Genomic DNA, 17,399 nt, shown 5'->3' on the forward strand with positions numbered 1-17,399 from the left:
GTGAGCTCCATGAGAGTAGAGTCTTTTGATACTGATGTATCTCGGGCACCTTAGAACAGTGTCTGGAGCATAATAAATTCTCTACTAATACCCACACCCTCTGCCTTGTTCTCAGTTATTCTGGGCTGGACAGCACCATGGGGTGAGGTTTTCGATATCCTTCCTGGAGGCTAATTCTGGTGATATGACCCACATAGAAGTCTCTAATCCCATGGCTGGGGTACCATGTACGGGGTCCACATCTTTCTTTGTGTAGAGATGCATCTGTTTTTTCAGGTGTTGTCTGCCACGGGCTTCATGTTTCTTTCTGCCCTGATCTCCCTCTGCAGGTGGCTCCATGCTCATCTCGGCTGTCTGCTGCTTCTTCCTATTTTTTGGCAACAGTGAGTCGGCGATGATTGGCTGGCAGTGCCTGTTCTGTGGGACAAGCATTGCTGCCTGGAATGCTCTGGATGTGATCACGGTGGAGCTGTATCCCACTAACCAGAGGTCAGTTCCTCTCTGGACTTCCCTCTGGGACTTTCTTGGACTTCTTTGGCCAGAAGTCTATCTGCCCCAAGATCCTCCACCATGGCCATCTTGGGCTTCTTCTTCTTTTTTTTTTTTCCATTTTTTTAAGTAAACATTTTATTTTGGAATAATTTTAAGTTTACAGAAAGGTTCCAAAGATAGTACAGAACATTTCTGCATACACTTCACCTAGTTTCCCCTAATATTAGCATCTTACATAACTATGGTACATTTGTCAAAACTAAGAGATTAACATTGGTACATTATTAGACTCTGACTTTATTTGGTTTTCACCAGTTCTTCCACTAATGTCCTTTTTTTTTCTGTTTCAGGATCCAACCCAATATACCACATTGCATTTAGGGTGTTTTTTGTTTTCTTTTTTTTAACATCTTTATTGGAGTATAATTGCTTTACAATGGTGTGTTAGTTTCTGCTTTATAACAAAGTGAATCAGTTATACATATACATATGTTCCCATATCCCCTCCCTCTCTTTTTTTTTTTTAACATCTTTATTGGGGTATAATTTCTTTACAATGGTGTGTTAGTTTCTGCTTTATAACAAAGTGAATCAGTCATACATAAACATATGTTCCCATATGTCTTCCCTGTTGCGTTTCCCTCCCTCCCACCCTCCCCATCCCACCCCTCCAGGCTGTCACAAAGCACCGAGCCAATATCCCTGTGCCATGCGGCTGCTTCCCACTAGCTATCTACCTTACTGCGTTTGTTAGTGTGTATATGCCCATGACTCTCTCTCGCCCTGTCACAGCTCACCCTTCCCCCTCCCCATAACCTCAAGTCCGTTCTCTAAGAGGTCTGCGTCTTTATTCCTGCTTTACCCCTAGGTTCTTCATGACATTTTTTTCTTAAATTCCATATATATGTGTTAGCATACGGTATTTGTCTTTTTCTTTCTGACTTACTTCACTCTGTATGACAGACTCTAGGTCTATCCACCTCATTACAAATAGCTCAATTTCATTTCTTTTTATGGCTGAGTAATATTCCATTGTATATATGTGCCACATCTTCTTTATCCATTCATCCGATGACGGGCACTTAGGTTGTTTCCATCTCCGGGCTATTGTAAATAGAGCTGCAATGAACATTTTGGTACATGACTCTTTTTGAATTTTGGTTTTCTCAGGGTATATGCCCAGTAGTGGGATTGCTGGGTCATATGGTAGTTCTATTTGTAGTTTTTTAAGGAACCTCCATACTGTTCTCCATAGTGGCTGAACCAATTCACATTCCCACCAGCAGTGCAAGAGTGTTCCCTTTTCTCCACACCCTCTCCAGCATTTATTGTTTCTAGATTTTTTGATGATGGCCATTCTGACTGGTGTGAGATGATATCTCATTGTAGTTTTGATTTGCATTTCTCTAATGATTAATGATGTTGAGCATTCTTTCATGTGTTTGTTGGCAGTCTGTATATCTTCTTTGGAGAAATGTCTATTTAGGTCTTCTGCCCATTTTTGGATTGGGTTGTTTGTTTTCTTGTTATTGAGCTGCATGAGCTGCTTGTAAATTTTGGAGATTAATCCTTTGTCGGTTGCTTCATTTGCAAATATTTTCTCCCATTCTGAGGGTTGTCTTTTGGTCTTGTTTATGGTTTCCTTTGCTGTGCAAAAGCTTTGAAGTTTCATTAGGTCCCATTTGTTTATTTTTGTTTTTATTTCCATTACTCTAGGAGGTGGGTCAGAAAGGATCTTGCTTTGATTTATGTCATAGAGTGTTCTGCCTATGTTTTCCTCTAAGAGTTTGATAGTTTCTGGCCTTACATTTAGGTCTTTAATCCATTTTGAGCTTATTTTTGTGTATGGTGTTAGGGAGTGATCTAATCTCATACTTTTACATGTACCTGTCCAGTTTTCCCAGCACCACTTATTGAAGAGGCTGTCCTTTCTCCATTGTACATTACTGCCACCTTTATCAAAGATAAGGTGTCCATATGTGCATGGGTTTATCTCTGGGCTTTCTATCCTGTTCCATTGATCTATCTTTCTGTTTTTGTGCCAGTACCATACCGTCTTGATGACTGTAGCTTTGTAGTATAGTCTGAAGTCAGGGAGCCTGATTCCTCCCGTTCCTTCTTTCGTTCTCAAGATTGCTTTGGCTATTCGGGGTCTTTTGTGTTTCCATACAAATTGTGAAATTCTTTGTTCTAGTTCTGTGAAAAATGCCAGTGGTAGTTTGATAGGGATTGCATTGAATCTATAGATTGCTTTGGGTAGTAGAGTGATTTTCACAATGTTGATTCTTCCAATCCAAGAACATGGTATATCTCTCCATCTATTTATATCATCTTTAATTTCTTTCATCAGTGTCTTATAATTTTCTGCGTACAGGTCTTTTGTCTCCTTAGGTAGGTTTATTCCTAGATATTTTATTCTTTTTGTTGCAATGGTAAATGGGAGTGTTTTCTCGATTTCACTTTCAGATTTTTCATCATTAGTATAGAGTAATGCAAGAGATTTCTGTGCATTAATTTTGTATCCTGCCACTTTACCAAATTCATTGATTAGCTCTAGTAGTTTTCTGGTAGCATCTTTAGGGTTCTCTATGTATAGGATCATGTCATCTGCAAACAGTGACAGCTTTACTTCTTCTTTTCCAATTTGGATTCCTTTTATTTCCTTTTCTTCTCTGATTGCTGTGGCTAAAACTTCCAAAACAATGTTGAATAATAGTGGTGAGAGTGGGCAACCTTGTCTTGTTCCTGATCTTAGTGGAAATGCTTTCAATTTTTCACCATTGAGGATGATGTTTGCTGTGGGCTTGTCATATATGGCCTTTATTATGTTGAGGAAAGTTCCCTCTATGCCTACTTTCTGCAGGGTTTTTATCATAAATGGGTGTTGAATTTTGTCAAAAGTTTTCTCTGCATCTATTGAGATGATCATATGGTTTTTCTCCTTCAATTTGTTAATATGGTTTATCACATTGATTGATTTGCGTATATTGAAGAATCCTTGCATTCCTGGAATAAACCCCACTTGATCATGGTGTATGATCCTTTTAATGTGCTGTTGGATTCTGTTTGCTAGTATTTTGTTGAGGATTTTTGCATCTATGTTCATCAGTGATATTGGCCTGTAGTTTTCTTTCTTTGTGACATCCTTGTCTGGTTTTGGTATCAAGGTGATGGTGGCCTCGTAGAAGGAGTTAGGGAGTGGTCCTCCCTCTGCTATATTTTGGAAGAGTTTGAGAAGGATAGGTGTTAGCTCTTCTCTAAATGTTTGATAGAATTCGCCTGTGAAGCCATCTGGTCCTGGGCTTTTCTTTGTTGGAAGATTTTTAATCACAGTTTCAATTTCAGTGCTTGTGATTGGTCTGTTCATATTTTCTATTTCTTCCTGATTCAGTCTTGGCAGGTTGTGCATTTCTAAGAATTTGTCCATTTCTTCCAGATTGCCCATTTTATTGGCATAGAGTTGCTTGTAGTAATCTCTCATGATCTCTTTTATCTCTGCAGTGTCAGTTGTTACCTCTCCTTTTTCATTTCTAATTCTATTGATTTGAGTGTTCTCCCTTTTTTTCTTGATGAGTCTGGCTAGTGGTTTATCTATTTTGTTTATCTTCTCAAAGAACCAGCTTTTAGTTTTATTGATCTTTGCTATTGTTTCCTTCATTTCTTTTTCATTTATTTCTGATCTGATTTTTATGATTTCTTTCCTTCTGCTAGCTTTGGGGTTTTTTTGTTCTTCTTTCTCTAATTGCTTGAGGTGCAAGGTTAGGTTGTTTATTCGAGATGTTTCCTGCTTCTTAAGGTGGGCTTGTATTGCTATAAACTTCCCCCTTAGAACTGCTTTTGCTGCATCCCACAGGTTTTGGGTCGTTGTGTCTCCATTGTCATTTGTTTCTAGGTATTTTTTGATTTCCTCTTTGATTTCTTCAGTGATCTCTTCATTATTAAGTAGTGTATTGTTTAGCCTCCATGTGTTTGTATTTTTTACAGATCTTTTCCTGTAATTGATATCTAGTCTCATGGCGTTGTGGTCAGAAAAGATACTTGATGCAATTTCAATTTTCTTAAATTTACCAAGGCTTGATTTGTGACCTAAGATATGATCTATCCTGGAGAATGTTCCATGAGCACTTGAGAAAAATGTGTATTCTGTTGTTTTTGGATGGAGTGTCCTATAAATATCAATTAAGTCCATCTTGTTTAATGTATCATTTAAAGCTTGTGTTTCCTTATTTATTTTCATTTTGGATGATCTGTCCATGGGTGAAAGTGGGGTGTTTAAGTCCCCTACTATGAATGTGTTACTGTCGATTTCCCCTTTTATGGCTGTTAGTATTTGCCTTATGTATTGAGGTGCTCCTATGTTGGGTGCATAAATATTTACAATTGTTATATCTTCTTCTTGGATCGATCCCTTGATCATTATGTAGTGTCCTTCTTTGTCTCTTTTAATAGTCCTTATTTTAAAGTCTATTTTGTCTGATATGAGAATTGCTACTCCAGCTTTCTTTTGGCTTCCATTTGCATGGAATATCTTTTTCCATCCCCTTACTTTCAGTCTGTATGTGTCTCTAGGTCTGAAGTGGGTCTCTTGTAGACAGCATATATAAGGGTCTTGTTTTTGTATCCATTCAGCTAATCTGTGTCTTTTGGTGGGAGCATTTAGTCCATTTACATTTAAGGTAATTATCGATATGTATGTTCCTATTCCCATTTTCTAAATTGTTTTGGGTTCGTTATTATAGGTCTTTTCCTTCTCTTGTGTTTCTTGCCTAGAGAAGATCCTTTAGCATTTGTTGTAAAGCTGGTTTGGTGGTGCTGAACTCTCTCAGCTTTTGCTTGTCTGTAAAGCTTTTAATTTCTCCATCAAATCTGAATGAGATCCTTGCTGGGTAGAGTAGTCTTGGCTGCATGTTTTTCTCCTTCATCACTTTCAGTATGTCCTGCCACTCCCTTCTGGCTTGTAGGGTTTCTGCTGAGAGATCAGCTGTTAACCTTATGGGGATTCCCTTATGTGTTATTTGTTGTTTTTCCCTTGCTGCTTTTAATATGCTTTCTTTGTATTTAATTTTTGACAGTTTGATTAATATGTGTCTTGGCGTATTTCTCCTTGTATTTATCTTGTATGGGACTCTCTGTGCTTCCTGGACTTGATTAACTATTTCCTTTCCCATATTAGGGAAGTTTTCAACTATAATCTCTTCAAATATTTTCTCAGTCCCTTTCTTTTTCTCTTCTTCTTCTGGAACCCCTATAATTCGAATGTTGGTGCGTTTAATGTTGTCCCAGAGGTCTCTGAGACTGTCCTCCATTCTTTTCATTCTTTTTTCTTTATTCTGCTCTGCAGTAGTTATTTCCACTATTTTATCTTCCAGGTCACTTATCCGTTCTTCTGCCTCAGTTATTCTGCTATTGATCCCATCTAGAGTACTTTTAATTTCATTTATTGTGTTGTTCATCGTTGCTTGTTTCATCTTTAGTTCTTCTAGGTCCTTGTTAACTGATTCTTGCATTTTGTCCATTCTATTGTCCATTCTATCTCCAAGATTTCGGATCAACCTTACTATCATTATTCTGAATTCTCTTTCAGGTAGACTGCCTATTTCCTTTTCAATTGTTAGGTCTGGTGCATTTTTATCTTGCTCCTTTATCTGCTGTGTGTTTTTCTGTCTTCTCATTTTGCTTATCTTACTGTGTTTGGGGTCTCCTTTTTGCAGGCTGCAGGTTTGTAGTTCCTCCTGTTTTTGATGTCTGTCTCCAGTGGCTAAGGTTGGTTCAGTGGGTTGTGTAGGCTTCCTGGTGGAGGGGGCTAGTGCCTGTGTTGTGGTGGATGAGGCTGGATCTTGTCTCTCTAGTGGGCAGGTTCACGTCTGGTGGTGTGTTTGGGGGTGTCTGTGGCCTTATTATGATTTTAGGCAGCCTCTCTGCTAATGGGTGGGGTTGTGTTCCTGTTTTGCTAGTTGTTTGGCATAGGTTTTCCAGCACTGTGGCTTGCTGGTCGTTGAGTGAAGCTGGGTGCTGGTGTTAAGATGGAGGTCTCTGGGAGATTTTCGCCGTTTGATATTATGTGGAGCTGGGAGGTCTCTTGTTGATCAGTGTCCTGAAGTTGGCTGTCCTACCTCAGAGGCAGAGCCCTGCCTCCTGGCTGGAGCACCAAAAGCTTTTCATCCACAGGCTCAGGATAAAAGGGAGAAAAAGTAGAGGGAATTAGTAGAAGTATGAGGAAAGAAAGAAGGAAAGGAGGGTAGGAAGGAAGGAAGAAAGAAAGAAAGAAGCAAAGAAGGAAAGAAGGCAAGAAGGAAAGAAAGGAGGGAGGGAGGGAGGAAGGAAGGAAGGAGGGAAAGAAGGAAAAAAGACAGAAAGAAAGAAGATACAGTAAAAATAAAATAAAGTATAATAAAGTTATTGAATTAAAAACTTCTTATTTAGAAAAAAAAAAAAGGGGGGGGGACGGAAAGAACCTTAGGACAAATGTTGGAAGCAAAGCTATACAGACAAAATCTTACACAGAAGCATACACATACACCCTCACTAAAAGAGGTAAATGGGGAAAAATCCTAAATCTTGCTGTCAGAGACCACCTCCTCAATTTGGGATGATTCGTTGTCTAAAGGAGGGAAGGAAGGACGGAAAGAAAGAAAGAAAGAACGAAGGTAAAGTATAATAAGGTTATTAAAATTAATTATTAAGAAAAAAAATTTAAAAAAAAACATGGACGGATAGAACCCTAGGACAAATGGTGGAAGCAAGACTATACAGACAAGATCTCACACAGAAGCATACACATACACATTCACAAAAAGAGGAAAGGGGAAAAAATCATAGATCTTGCTCCTAAAGTCCACTTCCTTAATTTGGGATGATTGGTTGTCTATTCAGGTATTCCACAGATGCAGGGTACACCAAGTTGATTGTGGAGCTTTAATCCGCTGCTTCTGAGGCTGCTGGGAGAGATTTCCCTTTCTCTTCTTTGTTCTCACAGCTCCCAGGGCTAAGCTTTGGATTTGGCCCTGCCACTGCGTGTAGATCGCTGGAGGGCGTCTGTTTTTTGCTCAGACAGGATGGGGTTAAAAGAGCCGCTGACTGGGGGCTCTGGCGCACTCAGGCCGGCGGGGAGGGAGGGGCACAGAGTGCGGGGCGGGCCTGCGGTGGCAAAGGCCGGCGTGACTTTGCACCACCCTGAGGCGCGCTGTGCGCTCTCCCGGGGAAGTTGTCCCTGGATCCCGGGAACCCGGCAGTGGCGGGCTGCACAGGCTCCGCGGAAGAGGGGTGTGGAGAGTGACCTGTGCTCGCACACAGGCCCCTCGGTGGCGGCAGCAGCAGCCTTAACGTCTCCCGCCCGTCTCTGGATTCCGCGCTTTCAGCCGCGGCTCGCGCCCGTCTCTGGATTCCGCGCTTTCAGCCGCGGCTCGCGCCCGTCTCTGGAGTTCCTTTAAGCAGCGTTCTTAAACCCCTCTCCTCACGCCCCAGGAAACAAAGAGGGAAGGAAAAGTCTCCTGCCTCTTCTGCAGGTGCAGGCTTTTCCCCAGACTCCCTCCCGGCTAGCTGTGGTGCACTAACCCCTTCAGGCTATGTTCAAGCCGCCAACCCCAGTCCTCTCCCTGCGCTGCGGCCTCAGCTCGCAGCCCCGCCCGCCCCGGCGGGTGAGCAGACAAGCCTCTCGGGCTGGTGAGTGCCGGTCGGCACCGATCCTCTGTGCGGGAATCTCCCCGCTTTGCCCTCTGCACCCGTTGCTGTGCACTCCTCCGCAGCTTCGAAGCTCCCCCCTCCGCCTCCCGCAGTCTCTGCCCGCGAAGGGGCTTCCTAGAGTGTGGAAACTTTTCCTCCTTCACAGCTCCCTCCCACTGGTGCAGGTGCCGTCCCTATTCTTTTGTCTCTGTTTTTTCTTTTGCCCTACCCAGGTACGTGGGGAGTTTCTTGCTTTTTGGGAGGTCTGAGGTCTTCTGCCAGTGTTCAGTAGGTGTTCTGTAGGAGTTGTTACACGTGTAGATGTATTTCTGGTGTATCTGTGGGGAGGAAGGTGATCTCCGCGTCTTACTCTTCCGCCATCTTCCGCCTTCTCCTCCCCTCCCTCTTGCATCGCCCTCCCATCCTCCTTATCCCACCCCTCTAGGTGGTCGCAAAGCACCGAGCTGATCTCCCTGTGCTATGCGGCTGCTTCCCACTAGCCATCTATTTTACACTTGGTAGTGTATATATGTCCATGCCACTCTCTCACTTCATCCCAGCTTACCCTTCCCCATCCCCATGTCCTCAAGTCCATTCTCTACATCTGTGTCTTTATTCCTGTCTTGCCCCTAGGTACATCAGAACCTTTTTTTTTTTAGATTCCATATATATGTGTTAGCATACGGTATTTGTTTTTCTCTTTCTGACTTCACTCTGTATGACAGACTCTAGGTCCATCCACCTCACTACAAATAACTCAATTTCATTTCTTTTTATGGCTGAGTAATATTTCATTGTATATATGTGCCACATCTTCTTTATCCTTTCATCCGATGATGGACACTTAGGTTGCTTCCATGTCCTGGCTATTGTAAATAGAGCTGCAATGAACATTTTGGTACATGACTCTTTTTGAATTATGGTTTTCTCAGGGTATATGCCCAGTAGTGGGATTGCTGGGTCATATGGTAGTTCTATTTTTAGTTTTTTAAGGAACCTCCATACTGTTCTCCATAGTGGCTGTACCAATTTACATTCCCACCAACAGTGCAAGAGGGTTCCCTTTTCTCCACACCCTCTCCAGCATTTATTGTTTGTAGATTTTTTGATGATGGCCACATCTTGGTCTTCTTGGTGTTCCATGGACCAAATGTCTTTTAGGTCGTTGAGTTTCTCCTGCTTGGGGGCTGGCATAGGCCGGGAGTGGGAAGGCTAAGGCTTGATAGGGTGGGGTGGATGGCAAGATGCAAAGGATAAGGGCAAACCTTGTCCCGGAGAGAAGAACTAGGACTAAACCATATGTATCGTGCAATCCAAAGGGAGGTAAGAACAGGCCTGCCAATGGGAAATGAAGTGAAAAGGTGCAGAACTAGACAAACAAAGGGTGGGGCAGAAATAAAGGTGGGTATGAGGCATGATGGTCTAGGGCATTTGTGGAGAATGGGGCAAGGATGCCCAGGGTTTCCTTTTATTTTGTGCATGCCCTATGGGAAGAGGCCTGGTTTAAAGGCATAGGGTCAAGGCCATTGCTTAGCAGTTATTTCTCCTCTTGGAGGGGGAATTTTCAGGACAGCAGGTAAGTGGCTCTTTGGCCAGAAAGGAATGTGAAGTGGTGTGGAAGGCAGGTAAATGCAATTCTGCATCAAATCTTAATGATATTCCCAAGATTGATGACAGAGGTATTGGGATAGAGGTAGCTATGGAAAAGCACAGAATAGTGAATTTGGAGCCTTTTCTGTGAATCAAAGATCTTCTAAGTTTTACAAGAAATAAGAGGAGGAAAATTTATCATTAGTTCAATGGTATGTGATTTTAAATCCGGGAAACCTAAGAGAATTAAAGAGACTACCAGAAACAATAAAATAATTTGGTAAGGTGGTCAATAATAAAACTAATTTAATAATTTATAGATTTTAAAATATATCAAAAAATTAAAATTGAAATCCATCTAATAATAGAAGAAATCATAAAATATATAGGAGTCAATTTGATGAGAAAGGTGAAACACTTATGTGAAGAAAACCATAAAGCTTTACTGAGAGATATAAAAGAAGACTCAACTATATGTCAAGATATATCTTACGGAACTCTACGAAGGTTTAATCTTACAAAAATGTCAAGTATTCTTTAGTTTTTAAAGAGTCCATTCAAAACTCCATGAGATTTTTCCACACTCTGGGAACTTGAAAAAATTAGTCTAAAGTTTATTTGGAAAAATACACATGTGAAAATATCTAAGAAAATTCAGAAAACAAAAGGATTGGGATTGGGGCTGGTGAAAATGGATAAAGGTATAGTGTAGTATAGTTACAGAAAAAATGTAAAAAGAATTTAAAGTACAAAAATATAACCATATTCTTCATAAACTAGTGGTGTGAAATAGAGATATTTTGCTTAATCTGAGGAGGACTAGTGCTGGGAATATTGTCTCTGTATATAGATGGAGTCAGAAAAGGATTGATGGTTAACAGTAGTTATCACTGGGAAGTGTGATTAATAACAATTAAGATTAGCTTCTGCCATGGGTGACACAGACCCCAAATAACTGCACACTTAGGAAGAGAGGCACTAAAGGCTCTTTTTATCTTCTTCTTCCTCTTTCATGACCTCAGCCATGGTCCAAGATGAGACCATTTATATTCCAGGAAGCAGGATGGGAGGAAAAAGGATAAAAGAAGAGAGCAAAAGGACCACTCTTGACATCTCTTAAGGGAGTTTCTCAGGAGCTGCTGGGAGTACTTACATCCCATTGGCCTAAACTTAGTCACATGGCCAGACTCAGAAACAAGGGAATCTGGGAAATGTAGTCTTACATTTGGAGAAATGCTATTCAGGGAGAACTAACAGTCTCTGCCACAAGAGGGTCGAAGTGTTATTAACAGGGAACACTTACACTTTCTGCTTCATCCTTCTTCATTCTTTCAGGTTGGGGAAGGAGATACTCCAAAATGTTAATAACAGTGATTACTTTCAGTGGTGAAGTTATATATTCTTGCATCTTTATGTTATTCTGTACTTCCAAATTTCTAAAATAAGAATGTGTTACTTTTACATTTAGGAAGAAAAATTCCCTCCCACACCTTCACCATTCTTCTTTAACAAGGGAAAGGAAGAACCCAGTCCCACACATCTAAGGAGGTCTAGTTTGCATCTCCCAGAATGATTTACTTTCTTCTTCTTTTACAGGGCAACAGCCTTTGGCATCCTCAATGGATTATGCAAATTTGGTGCCATCTTGGGAAACACCATCTTTGCTTCTTTTGTTGGGATCACCAAAGTGGTCCCCATCCTTCTGGCTGCTACTTCTCTCGTTGGGGGTGGCCTGATTGCTCTACGACTGCCAGAGACTCGAGAACAGGTCCTGATGTGAACAACCTACAGGGAAAGGAAATGTTGGAGGAACCTCGTCCAGGAACCTTAACTGCACCTATACTTCCTGTCCATCACTGTCCAGAGGACGCCTGGATAGCACAGGAGGAGAAGTTGAATTTGTGACCCCTAGTCTAGCACCCATTTCAGCCGTCTATATGTTTGTAACTCAGGTGACTGATTTGAGGGTGTCCTGAGCTGTCCTCCCTTAGAGTCCCAGAACTGTGTGCTTGGCTAATGGTGTCCCCAGCCCAGGGCGAGGGAGGAGGGCTCATGCCCTCCAAACTAAGTAAGGGGTATTTCCACAAGTGAGGTGCAAGGACTTTTTTCATTCATTTCAAAATGAATTTGAGAAACACTCAATGTCCTCCATAAAGTTCCTCGGAGCCCAAGGACCTGACAAATTGACTTGGCAGGGAAGTTGAGTCATCATATGAATACTGAAGTACAGGATACATATATTTTTGCATTTAAAGTATTACTTATCATAGTTTCCATTTGAAAATTGGCACAATAGCATTGAAGATACTCTGATATAGAAAACCAAATATGTGAGCAATATCTGTAGAAATCTACTTTACCCCCTCGAAGGGTCCTAAGTTTTCCATGATGATTAGGTGGTGAACTTAAGAATAATATTTATTCCTATTTTGATCTTGTCAAAGAAACTTAATGGGATAGGTATCCTGTAAACTAACTTTGTACATAACTGTCTTTGGGTTTCATTTGCAGAAATGATATCTGCAAATATTTGCCAGCATTTAGCCATATTTTGAGAGGACTTGGTGTTTGAGTTTCCAGAAAATTGGGGCTGATGGAATGAAGTGCAAGCACAACTTCTTACAGCCGTTTAACTTGCTGTCGAGAGGATGCACTTAGCAAATTCACGTTGTACAGTTCCTTTCATCCAGGCGCTTTTCTTCATGTTGGGGGAGGAGTTACTTTCCTTTCTTACACAGATCACTGGTGAAACGCAAGCTCACCATCTTCCATCCTGGCATTTGACGTTGCTGCTCACCCAGAAGAAACACGGGAAGTCTTCCGTGACCTCTGGCACCCTCTTTGTAGGCGAGAATAAAACACGGTGGACCACATGGGGGATTGAGGGAGGGATGGGGAAGTGTAGCCACAGATCTTCAAAGTGTAAATTTAGCAGTAAAACTCAATCCGTATTTGTTACAATGGTCAGGTCCAATGAAAAATCTACCTGATATGTCTCGGTTCAGGGTTTTTGAAGCAGTCATTGGCATGGGAGTTAGGGAGTGTAGTGGATGTCACATATGTTTACCTTCAGTGTTCCAAGAGAACACTTTCCTGAGATCCAGTTTGAAACATGAATGGGGATAGGGGTGGGGGTGGGGTGAGGAACCCAGGACAAACTGTTTGGCAAAGGTCAGTAATAGACTGAAGTCTTGACTCCATAGAAAAAGAACAATGTTTCACCCATCAGAACTGTCCTGCATGGAGGGACAGTGAGCTGTAAAACCCCTGCCACCAGAGGTGAACTTGCTGAGGCCAGGTGAACACCAGTCACCAAGAACTAGTTCTTTGAATTGATTTGCGATGCTCTCAATTCTGTAAAGTGCCACACTTTCTCTACCAGAAACCTCAAAAATTTAAAGAAAATGATGGCTGCATTGAGTGTATTTTCTGTTTTGGAGAAACACCAAGTCCCGTGATAACTTCAGGCCATCTTTTGGTTATTCTCTGGAGTAGAAGAAGGTAGACAGGAGGAAAGAGTATATTCTATAACACATTTCTACCCTGGATTTGAGATCAATTTTAATGGTTAAAAGGTTTTCTCTGCTTCTCATGTTCCCCACCTCTTTACTGGCCGTTTTTTTTTTTTTTCTGTGCAGGGAAGGAAGACACATCAACTCTGATTTGACATCTTGATTCCCCCAAATATATAAATATACCATTGTGTGTTAGTGTTTCTCTCAGTGTTTTACAGGAGTTACCTAACATCAGTGCTACATCAGTAATGAGAGAGCCAATGTAATATAGCTGTAATATACTTGCTTGTGATACAAAATACACTGGCTAGGTTCATAAAACAGAACTGTGTAAACTGGGATTACCACATCCCTTATAACATTATTCTTCAATGGGATAATACAATTCGATGAGCCGTTACTGCTTAAGAAGTTTACAAGGCAGTGAGGGTCTGCATTTCTAGTTATGATGGATCTTGCAAATCTAAAACCTGATTAATTTTTGAGCATTGGAATGGCTGCAACGATTTGGGGTAAACTCCATTTGATTCCTAAGTTCTAACTTCTGCATTATCTTTATGGCTCCTTTATACCAACAACCTAACCAACCAAGGGCAATTCGCATCCCATCAATCATTCAGGCCTTTGTAAAGGTACAGCCATGCTCGCAGCCTTTTCCCACGAAGGATTGTCTGGCACTGGGACCTGGCCACTTCTTAAATGCTGTCACTCTTGCTGAGATAAATGCTTCTTTAAAAATAGTCTCTGTGGCAGGTCATTGGGGGATAATGTACAGCATTCCTGGCCAGGCGCTTCTTTTTCATTTCATGTTCTACCCTGAGAAATTTCCTATGGCATCCGTGGAGAATTAAAGGGATGAGGCTCTCCCTCATTGAGTAAATCTGTTTGCAGTTCATGACGTATTTTATGATGCCCAGTTTGGGAGTAGTTACTTTTAATGGTCTCAGCTGTATTGTGTCATCCCTTGATGCTGATTTTTTGATCTTTTGTTTTACTGGAAATAAATAGTGAAAGGGGTGTGCCTATTTGTGACGTTTATAGCACACAACCCAGAGGTCATGTAATAACCCCATTCCCAGGGTTCCCTGGCACCTTGTATTAGTTCATTAAAAATAATAATAAAAATAATTGTAAGCAAACCTTAAAGAACTGAGACTAGAGATTATTTCCAGATGCTACAGTCTATTCTGGATTCTTAGATTGATTGGATCAGCTGGGAGGAATGCTGACAATCATTTCCTTCAACTTCCTTATTTTGCATAGGGGGACCTTGAGAGGTTAAATGATGTGACCAAGGTGACATGTAGTTCGTGGAGTGGGTTACAAGTCCTACGATAATGCTGTCCGTCTAGTTCTGGACTAATCTCTCAGTCACTGATATGTTACTACAAGGTCTCCCATAGTCTTTGAGGAAAGGGAAAATGTGACCAACACTTACCTGTGACCATTCATTGAAAGTTCACATGATTGGTTTATATAGAGTAAGTTGAAGATCCAGTATAAACACGAAAGGATTAGTATGTATGCATCCATTCAGTCAGACATTCATTTGTTTATTCAACAAACCCTGATGGTAGGAAGATGGCGGAAGAGTAAGACTCGGAGATCACCTTCCTCCCCACAGATACACCAGGAATACATCTACACGTGGAACAACTCCTACAGAACACCTACCGAGCGCTGGCAGAAGACCTCAGACCTCCCAAAAGGCAAGAAGCTCCCCACGTACCTGGGTAGGGTAAAAGAAAACAGAATAAACAGAGACAAAAGAATAGGGACGGGACCTGCACCAGTGGGAGGGAGCCGTGAAGGAGGAAAGGTTTCCACACACTAGGAAGCCCCTTCGCGGGAGGAGACAGCGGGTGGCGGAGGGGGGAAGCTTTGGAGCCGGGAGGAGAGCACAGCAACAGGGGTGCAGAGGGCATAGCGGAGAGATTCCCGCACAGAGGATCGATGCCAACCGACACTCACCAGCCCGAGAGGCTTGTCTGCTCACCTGCCGGGGTGGGCGGGGCTGAGAGGTGAGGCTCGGGCTTCGGGCGGGGTGCAGGGAGAGGACTGGGGTTGGCGGCGCGAACACAGCCTGAAGGGGGCTAGTGCACCACAGCTAGCCGGGAGGGAGTCCGGGGAAAAGTCTGGAGCTGCCAAAGAGGCAAGAGACTTTTTCTTCCCTCTTTGTTTCCTGGTGCGAGAGGAGAGGGGATTAAGAGCGCTGCTTAAAGGAGTTCCAGAGACGGGCGTGAGCCACGGCTATCAGCACGGACCCCAGAGACGGTCATGAGACACTAAGGCCGCTGCTGCCGCCACCAAGAAGCCTGTGTGTGAGCATAGGTTACTATCCACACCGCCCTTCCGGGGAGCCTGTGCAGCCTGCCACTGCCAGGGTCCGTGATCCAGGGACAACTTCCCCGGGAGAACGCAAGGTGTGCCTCAGGCTGGTGCAACGTCATGCTGGCCTCTGCCACCGCAGGCTCGCCCCATATCCGCACCCCTCCCTCCCCCCGGCCTGAGTGAGCCAGAGTCCCCAAATCAGCTGCTCCTTTAACCCCGTCCTGTCTGAGCGAAGAACAGACGCCCTCCGGCAGCCTATATGCAGAGGCGGGTCCAAATCCAGAGCTGAACCCCGGGAGCTGTGCGAACAGAGAAGAGAAAGGGAAATGTCTCCCAGCAGCCTCAGGAGCAGCGGATTAAACCTCCACAATCAACTTGATGTACCCTGCATCTGTGGAATACATGAATAGAAAACGAATCATCCCAAATTGAGGAGGTGGGCTTTGGGAGCAAGATATATTACTTTTTCCCCTTTTCCTCTTTTTGTGAGTGTGTATGTGTATGCTTCTGTGTGAGATTTTGTCTGTATAGCTTTGCTTTCACCATTTGTCCTAGGGTTCTGTCCGTTCGTTTTTTTTTGTTTTTTTTTTACTTTTTTAAAAAATTTGTTGCTTAATAATTTTTTAATTTTATTTTATCTTACTTTATTTTATTTTATCCTTTTTCTTTCTTTCTACTTTTTCTCCCTTTTATTCTGAGCCTTGTGAAGGACAGTCTCTTGGTGCTCCAGCCAGGAGTCAGTGCTGTGCCTCTGAGGTGGGAGAGCCGACTTCAGAACACTGGTCCACAAGAGACCTCTGAGCTCCACGTAATATCAAACGGCGAAAATCTCCCAGAGATCTCCATCTCAACACCAAGACCCAGCTTCACTCAATGACCAGCAAGCTACAGTGCTGGACACCCTATGCCAAACAACTAGCAACAGAGGAACACACCCCCACCCATTAGCAGAGAGGCTGCCTAAAATCATAATAAGGCCACAGACCCCAAAACACACCACCAGACGTGGACCTGCCCACCAGAAAGACAAGATCCAGCCTCATCCACCAGAACACAGGCACTAGTACCCTCTATCAGGAAGCTTACACAACCCACTGAACCAACTTTAGCCACTGGGGACAGACACCAAAAACAAGGGGAACTACGAACCTACAGCATGCAAATAGGAGACCCCAAACACAGTAAGATAAGCAAAATGAGAAGACAGAAAAACACACAGCAGATGAAGGAGCAAGGTAAAAACCCACCAGACCTAACAAATGAAAGGAAATAGGCAGTCTACCTAAAAAGAATTCAGAAACATGATAGTAAAGATGATCCAAAATCTTGGACACATAATACAGAAAATTCAAGAAACATTTAACAAGGACCTAGAAGAACTAAAGAGGAAACAAGCAACAATGAGCAACACAATAAATGAAATTAAAAATACTCTACAAGGGATCAATAGCAGAATAACTGAGGCAGAAGAACGGATAAGTGACCTGGAAGATAAAATAGTGGAAATAACTACTGCAGAGCAGAATAAAGAAAAAAGAATGAAAAGAATGGAGGACAGTCTCAGAGACCTCTGGGACAACATTAAACACACCAACATTCGAATTATAGGGGTACCAGAAGAAGAAGAGGAAAAAAAAGGGACTAAGAAAATATTTGAAGAGATTATCGTTGAAAACTTCCCTAATATGGGAAAGGAAATAGTTAATCAAGTCCAGGAAGCACAGAGAGTCCCATACAGGATAAATCCAAGGAGAAATACGCCAAGACACATATTAATCAAACTGTCAAAAATTAAATACAAAGAAAGCA

The 17,399-nt window shown here is 42.3% G+C and overlaps 1 protein-coding gene across 3 annotated transcripts in view; it reads left to right on the plus strand.

The window, feature by feature from the left end:
• SV2B (synaptic vesicle glycoprotein 2B) overlaps positions 1–13,374 on the plus strand; it is a 203,957-nt gene extending 190,583 nt beyond the window's left edge. For all 3 annotated transcript variants that reach the window (XM_049707014.1, XM_049707016.1, XM_049707015.1), the window contains 2 exons: positions 330–489; positions 11,341–13,374. In XM_049707014.1, coding sequence (XP_049562971.1) covers positions 330–489; positions 11,341–11,524 — 344 coding nt within the window. In that variant the 3' untranslated portion in view covers positions 11,525–13,374. The remainder of the gene's footprint in view (positions 1–329; positions 490–11,340) is intronic.
• The last annotated feature ends 4,025 nt before the right edge of the window (positions 13,375–17,399 follow it).

This window comes from Orcinus orca, chromosome 2, assembly GCF_937001465.1.
Source record: "Orcinus orca chromosome 2, mOrcOrc1.1, whole genome shotgun sequence".
Lineage (NCBI taxonomy): Eukaryota > Metazoa > Chordata > Mammalia > Artiodactyla > Delphinidae > Orcinus > Orcinus orca.